Raw genomic sequence first — 7,572 nt, 5'->3', positions numbered from 1 at the left:
TTCAGGCACATGTTTACTTTCGAGAGTACGGATTAGAGCCTTGTAAGTAGTGGTGTACTTGAAAACTTAGTATGATAACCCTGTTAAAGACAAAACCTGATGCTCAGAAATAAAACGACACAAAGTTTCTGCTGCCGCTGTTTCTTCGTCACGAAATAACGAGAGTACCAAATGTCACCCCATACCCCCTCCCCCAGTGAAGACATTTTTTTTCGCGGGTAATTTCGCGCAGTTCGTGAGAAAGGATCTGGGGACTACAAAACATTGACGCCTTGCAAGTTTGGCTATGGCTGAATTTGGAGTTACCTCTACGAAGGTAACGTATAAATGGCCCCTCAGATGATTTGTAAACTTGTTGTTAACATCTTCAAAAATGTCTGGAGATCCTATATGGGAGATTTCTCATCAGTTCACTCTGGTGGCATCTCTGGAAGCCGCCACTCGCACGGAAAGACGGGTAGGAATACATGTATAAAATTCCAGGTTCATGTTAACGTTGGATGTTATCTGTCAGGGCGAAGAACATCGTAACTAATAGTTCAGTCAGACTACATGTGAGGAGAAGGTCATCGAAGGGACAATTTCATTGATAACAGTGGCCCATTTGTAGCGAACAATTGTATGTGCGCAGTCTAATGAAAAGCTACAATTCGGTGACAATTTCTTCTAATTAGGAGATATGAATTCTATATGAGGTCGTCAACCGGATTTTTTTCTTAAGTTTTAGGTCCAATATGACGACTGCTCTTTTTATCCATCTAAATTTCACTCAACGCTTCCCATTAGGATTGTTGTTCTGTTGGGAAGAAATGCTTGTATGATAATTCTTTTTGCGAAGCATCCGGCTTTCTTGATATCACGGTGGAACTTAAATACTGTATCTGCACAGAATTTTTATCACACAAATTGACTGTGAGTACGAAATTTCTATCCCATGATGGTTGTCGAGGGCGACCTCAGAATCAAGTATCACGCATAAGGAAGTTCACAGGGAATGACGTAATTGTTTTAGCATAAATCTGCTATTTTTTCAAGAATTAACATTACAACAGGCTTGTTTTTATTTGAGTATGATGATATAAATCTCATATAGGGAGTACTGTAGCCAAACAGACTACAGCATTTGTTGTAGAATGCCAGTAGATAAATACAAATTTCTGTGAGATTTTTGTGTAGAGGAAAATAATAATCACAGGAAATTTAATGAATGCAATCATAATGAATTGAAGGGGGTTGGGAGATAGGTGAAGAGAAAAGAAACTGGTGGTGGACTTCTTGTGAGATGCAAAATTCTCAAGAATTGGTGAATTATCCTTATTTGGCTTTATGAAAACAAAAAGAAACAAAATTATTTTTTCCATGAGTTACAAATTCGTTACCTTTCTGTTATAAAAGAAAACTGCATTTAAGGTCATCCAGCATTGTTTCCTGTGTATTGCTGATTTCATTGCATAGTGAATCATGTACCATTAACGAAAACTGTCTTCAGTTTATAATTGAAGATTGCAAGACTTTCATGTTTTAAGTTAATTAAAATAATTGTCTGTTTGGGTTTTAGAATGCTGCAACTAACATCCTTCTGCAGTTGCATTCATTAAAAGTCTTGAGCATCATTGATGAGAACACTGATCTAAAGAAGAAGAAAGCTTTGACGTGGGATAATGCTTTCAAGAGTGTTGGAATATTTGTTGTGTCTGAGTTGGATTACATCGAGAACCTAAAAACTATTGAAAAGAGACAAAAGGTAAAATAAGAGGTGGTAATTTAGTGCTAAAAATGTAACAGGATACTCTTTGCAATTAGAAGTCATGAATAAAAACATTAGTTAAAGGTACATGTATGACAGTTGACTTTTTCATTTTTTTTTTTTTTGGAGAATCTTATCATACAAAGCATCTGCAATAAAGCATCCTTAATTCATAGCACACAATGTATAATTAAATAGCTGTTAATATCAGGGTTCTATTTTCTTTAATAGGAAATTGTAACTTTTGTGCGAGGTTTCTTGAAGAAAGGCATAGAAGATTAGGTTCATTTAGTTTATTTATTTTACTTTTCAATCAGTTCTCCTTTTTTGGTAAGTTGTAATTTACAGCCCTTCAGAGAATTAAGACCAGACATACATATCATGAACTTTTCAGGGGGTCCTCGTTTGAAGGCAGAAGATGTAGTATGTCATTTTATGAAGATATTCAAAGAGCCTAGGTATGCTAGCCAGATAGGTCTTGAGTACTGCAAGCAATTAAAGAACATCCTGGCTGTTCCATTATATCAGCGTGACATTACCATGAAGACATGGAAAGGTATGAGAATTCTTGGGACAGTGTTTCTTGACGAAAGTGTAATCTTAAATCTTAGTTTAAAGTATCAGCTTATAAAACATTGGTAAGGGACTATGGGGTTGCAATAGAGTTTGGGTAGGAGTACTGCATTTCTGACAGGGTTAATAACTATTATTAATGGTAAAAAATAGCAAGAAATTTCTCTGTATATTGCTAGGAAATTTTAAATCACCTTAGAGACCACAACTTTATTATGGTAGGTCAGTCCTAATTGTGAATTTTTTTTAATGAGATCAGAGTTCTAAAAATACCATTATACTTGCACTGGTAACTGGTTATAAGTGATTGTTTTCCCCCTTGGTAGAGTTTCAGTGTCACTAAATTTTGAGAAATTTATTGTCAAGTCTAATTATTTCCTTGTGCTCTTGTTAGAATTGATTCCTACATTTGTGTCCTTTATGGAGGAAAAACCTTCTTGGTTGTCAAATGGACAACTAACAGTGGCACAGATACTTAACCTCTTGGTTGAGGGAGCAGCAACCCTTTACACACTGAAGGGAAGCCGATTCTTTAAATTTTTTGAAAAGATCTTAAAGGAGATTTGGTAGGTTATTTGTCATGATGAGTAAATGTTAATTTTACTTCAAGATTTAAAGTGGCAGCAGGTTGGATGGTGGATTTGAAGCAAACTTAGTATTACTGGTTTAATATCTACTCAGTTGATAATGTAAGCTGGCCACTATAAAGAGTTCCTAATGCTGACATTAATTTAGCAGCAAAATGATCAAAATGTCAGTCTTAGAAACTCTTTACAGTGGCCAATGTATGTCATCAACTCAGTTAATAAAACCAAATTATCTTGTTATACCTCCCACTGATGCTGATATTTTTTATCTCTTTTTGGTGGTTCTCAAGATACTTACCACCTAAACATTTATTTTACTCCTGTTACCATTTGTTTCTTTCTCTTAACTTTTTCTTAAAGGAATGATAGTAACATTGTTATCGTGGAACACTTCCTTGTTGCACTGAATGCTTTTGTTAAATCAAATGGAGATGACTGTCGTGGCCAGGTCTGTCATCTTGGAGAAAGTGTGTTTCCTTGCTTGCTCACAATGTGGAAAAGAACTCAGGGTGTTAACTCGTCCTTGAAGGTACAGTGTCTTAACCTCATTAGTTATTCTCCTTACTGTCTGCCGTACAATTCTTCTGATGTTAGTTTAGAGAATTTGATATTGGATCAACTGATAATCTTCTATTTGATATTTTTCTTGATTCTCATCACTTGCCTGCTTGTTATTAATTATAAGGAGAAATTATTTCTTGATCACCTATGGGAGTTAAAGGGTTAATTGTATCAAATATTTCCATAAACTGATTAGGGTACCCTAGGAAGGGTCATTGAAACCTGGGAAATTACAGAATTGATTAATTTTTTTAAACCAACTTGTTGATTGAAGGTCATGGAAAGTGGAAATTATTTAAAATAGTCCTGAAAAAGGTCTTTGAAAACTTTGAGTATGATTTTAACTTTAAAGAGTACAAACCTATTTGATATTGCTTTCCAGTTTATATTAGGTCACTACTTTATCCCCTTTTTACCTCATAAGGAACTTTGAAAATTATCTGTAACACCTAGATTGCACAAATGAGGGAGTCACGGAACAGCTGACACCTAAAGAATGTTAAGTCAAAGATAATGGCTCTCAAAATAGAGATTCAATCTGTATAAGTGAGCAAGCAATAATTCTCTTGTCCTGCTCTCTAGAAAAGAGCCTTCAGTTGCCAGATCAAACAAGCAGCAGGGTATTAAGTAAAATATTTTTGCATTACAAAACTGTGTTTTAGATGGAACATCTGTACAAAATAAATGTTTCAAAATCGTAGGATCACCTGATACAGTTTATGAGACTACAGATTTGTGCACATCATCCTTTTGGAGCTCACGAAGATAGTGAAGGGGGCTGGAGCAGTAGTGTCAATCATTGGAAGGTTTGTTTTATTTATGTGTTTATATCACATCATCTTGTGGTCCAAAGTCCCAATGATGAAGTGTGAGGGAGAAAATTAAAGCTTTGTTAAATGTTGTAAAATTACTAAGAATTTTCTTCTTCAAAAAAGGTCAGTCATCTCATGTTAAGTGGACATCAGGCCACATTTGTTCAATAAAGGATAAATTTATCTGCTAGATAGTGATTAATCTAGCAGATAAGAAGTTATCCAGCCATAAAATAACTGGGCTTGTATGTATGAGAGATATTTTGCTCTTTTTTTTTCTTTTATCTGACTAGGAATGTCTCCAAAGATTGTATGGAGCAGTTTTAGCTGATATAGATCAGTTAAAGAACAAAGTGTCACGTTCCTATAGGTATGTACTTAGTTACACCAACTGTTTTTAGTGTAGCTACTCTTACCAGGGTTAGCACTTTGTCATGCACTCTGATGAAGGGGCTAATGCTCAAAACGTCAGCTTAGAAACTCTTTATGGTGACCAGTTTACATTTATTCAGCAACTCAGGTTATGATACCAAAATACTTGTAATACTCCCCACCAACACAGCATCTTTGCTCCTACCAGGGTCATGTAAATGACATATTTATGAAACTGTCATTAGAAAAAAAACACTGTGATACTAAAAAAATTGATTAAGAGAGACAGAACTTAGCAGCAAAGTGAAAAAGATGACAAATACCTCACAGAGATGAAAAGACAGGAGTACATGTGATGAGGATTGTTTAAATTTAGCAGAGATATGGTTATCTATGGGTTAGAGCAAAGAGGTTGAGAAGCCAGGTCAAGTGTTTTTGGTGATATTTTTATTATAATAGTCTGTAACTAGCTTATTATCTGAAAGAAAATTTATTTCCTTGCGCAGTATCAAATTGGATCCTGGTCTTACTTTGCAATTTATTGAGCTTGCTGCTGATGTCTTCCATCAGGTGGATATAGAATTTTATATCACATATGGTTGCTGCATGTTGAAATCCCAGTTGCATGACTTTGTCTTTCTTTTAGATGATATACAATCATGTAATAGCTCTACAAGACACTACAATGAGGCCTTCATCAATGAGTACAATGTAGTTCAAAATATGTATACTTGTAGGATGTCAGCAAACTTGTTTTTTAGTTGCAGGTGAGCTGATCTCAGTTGTCAGCAAGCTGCTCTAAGTTGGGTATATCTAGTGAACATTAAATGATTTTTGCTCAGAAAATGGTGGGTTTGGAAAAAGTTAGGCTCTCAGCCCTGAGGTTTGGGAGAGAAACATTTCCTTCTTGCTTCTTGCTTCAGTACTTACTGTGAGTCTGTGTTAACATTATACAATGTGATTTTTGATTATTAGGTGTTCTGGGGGAAAACAAGTTATCATAGTGTGAATCGTGTACAGGATGTTTCATCTGAACCAGGTTTGGCTTATTCAATCTGATTATAAAACTGATACATTTTTTTTAAAGGTAACCAATGCAATGATTTAGAATCTTGCAATATATATTTATCATGTCCTACATGGTATAAACATTTTTTTTTTGGTGTGGTGTGTCCAGCTTAGGCTAAATGTCAGTAATAGGAAAGATTGATGGCAAATTGATACTAACAGTGCTTTTACATAATATGTTTATGTAGAGGCACAACCCAGTTCTTTCACTAAAGTTGCTTTGCTACAATGTAATTTGCTTGCTTTGTTTCCCTTTTCTACCCCTCTTCTCTTTTTGGCAAGCATTCATTCCACACACTTGCTTATTGGTGATGTGTTGACAGCTGCCTGGAGATTGGCTCTAGCTTGGTTGCTATGGTCACCCCCTGGCTGCTGATTGGATTGATACCCTCCTCTGTTGCCCATTTCATAACACCTACCTTCCGGTGCTTTTCATGAAGTGTTCTAATTTATTTCGATCACTAGTTACAGTACAATACTTTGACTTGTTTGAGCTTCAGAAATTAAGTCTAAACTGTGCATGTTATTTAGTTATCAAAGTTGAGGTGATATATTCCTGTTTCTACCTCATTCTACCTTCTGTCTGGTTTAAGGAGCAAAACGGCAGAAAATTGAAGTTGGCTGGAGTGTTGCAAGAGAAACTTTAGACAAGAGCTCTGAAAATTTGGTTTTGCTTTCATGGTAAGTTCTCTTGTAAGTTAAAGACTCAATCAAAGAGTGTTAATTAAATCCAACACATGCCTGATGTATAACATTAGTAAAGAGTGCTCCCTGTATAGACATACATTTAAATGAAACTACTTGCCAAACAAATCTCTAACTGTTATTGACAGTTATTCCAAGTTAAGCTATTAGTAACATGGTATGTTTGTTTTTCAGGTTACAGATCTTAGCTGTGTTATTTGCAAAACACCCCTCAGGTATCCCTGCCAATGAATTTCACCCTTTCTTTTCAACTTTACTTCAGTTGCAGACTAAGTATAAAAGGTAATTGCAGCTTTTATTTTATACTGCTGGCTTTGTTGGTAAATAAATTAAGTTACCCTATTGCCATCTCTATCCTTTTAAGGACTGTTTTGCTCCTACAGTATACTTTTGTCTCCCTCACTTCACATGAACTCATTTTACATCATTTGTTGGGTTCATTCCCACATAATTTCTATGATTTTAGAATTTGTTATTGGATCAACTAATAATCCCCTAATTGATATTTCTCTTTATTCTCATCACTTGTCTGCTTGAGATTGTATTGATATTGTAAGGAGAAATTTTGTCTTGGTCACTCATGGATGTTAAAGGGTTAAATCCCTTTGAAACATGAATTTTTCCAGGCTTCTTTTCTGCAGTTGCTTGGATTGTAGCACACTTGTGAGAATCATTCCTTTACTTTATTTCAACATGAAGCAATGGTGGGAGATTTAATGCCCCTTGGTCTGGAAAAATAGGACATAAGACAATACTCTACTTTACAAATGAGGCTTACTCAGATGCTATGTTTTCTGTAAAGTTTTTATTGGATTTGTTTAGTTGTTGCTTAATATGGTATTTGGACACAGTTCTAATTCTTTAATGCTTTGTTTCATCACTCTCAGACAGGAGACCATCCTATCCATACTGCAATGTGTTAAGAGTCTTGTGCAGTGTTATTCACAAAGAAGATTGCAGTTGGACTGCAGGCTTGTTGAATCAATTCATCCAGTCCTGAAGAAGATATGGGCAACAACATTACGTGTTGTTGGAATCAAGCAGCTTACTGATTCTGGGTTTTCTCTACTTACTATTTTGCTTAAGGTATATAATTCTGTTAATTCTGAAGATAGAAATCCCTTTTTACCCTGCAAAGGTATTAGAC

General features: G+C 35.3%; 1 protein-coding gene across 1 annotated transcript in view; it reads left to right on the top strand.

The window, feature by feature from the left end:
* The first annotated feature begins 269 nt into the window (after nucleotides 1–269).
* LOC149041674 (serine-protein kinase ATM-like) overlaps nucleotides 270–7,572 on the top strand; it is a 42,483-nt gene continuing 35,180 nt past the window's right edge. Inside the window, exons 1-13 of the mRNA XM_089213859.1 lie at nucleotides 270–457; nucleotides 1,559–1,744; nucleotides 1,979–2,017; nucleotides 2,135–2,303; nucleotides 2,715–2,886; nucleotides 3,268–3,436; nucleotides 4,170–4,274; nucleotides 4,574–4,650; nucleotides 5,159–5,222; nucleotides 5,628–5,691; nucleotides 6,314–6,401; nucleotides 6,600–6,707; nucleotides 7,313–7,511. Of these exons, the coding sequence (XP_089069985.1) occupies nucleotides 374–457; nucleotides 1,559–1,744; nucleotides 1,979–2,017; nucleotides 2,135–2,303; nucleotides 2,715–2,886; nucleotides 3,268–3,436; nucleotides 4,170–4,274; nucleotides 4,574–4,650; nucleotides 5,159–5,222; nucleotides 5,628–5,691; nucleotides 6,314–6,401; nucleotides 6,600–6,707; nucleotides 7,313–7,511 (1,524 nt within the window). The 5' untranslated portion in view covers nucleotides 270–373. The remainder of the gene's footprint in view (nucleotides 458–1,558; nucleotides 1,745–1,978; nucleotides 2,018–2,134; nucleotides 2,304–2,714; nucleotides 2,887–3,267; nucleotides 3,437–4,169; nucleotides 4,275–4,573; nucleotides 4,651–5,158; nucleotides 5,223–5,627; nucleotides 5,692–6,313; nucleotides 6,402–6,599; nucleotides 6,708–7,312; nucleotides 7,512–7,572) is intronic.

This window comes from Pocillopora damicornis, chromosome 8, assembly GCF_964200805.1.
Source record: "Pocillopora damicornis chromosome 8, jaPocDami1.2, whole genome shotgun sequence".
Lineage (NCBI taxonomy): Eukaryota > Metazoa > Cnidaria > Anthozoa > Scleractinia > Pocilloporidae > Pocillopora > Pocillopora damicornis.
This window is presented reverse-complemented; position numbering and strand designations above follow the sequence as displayed.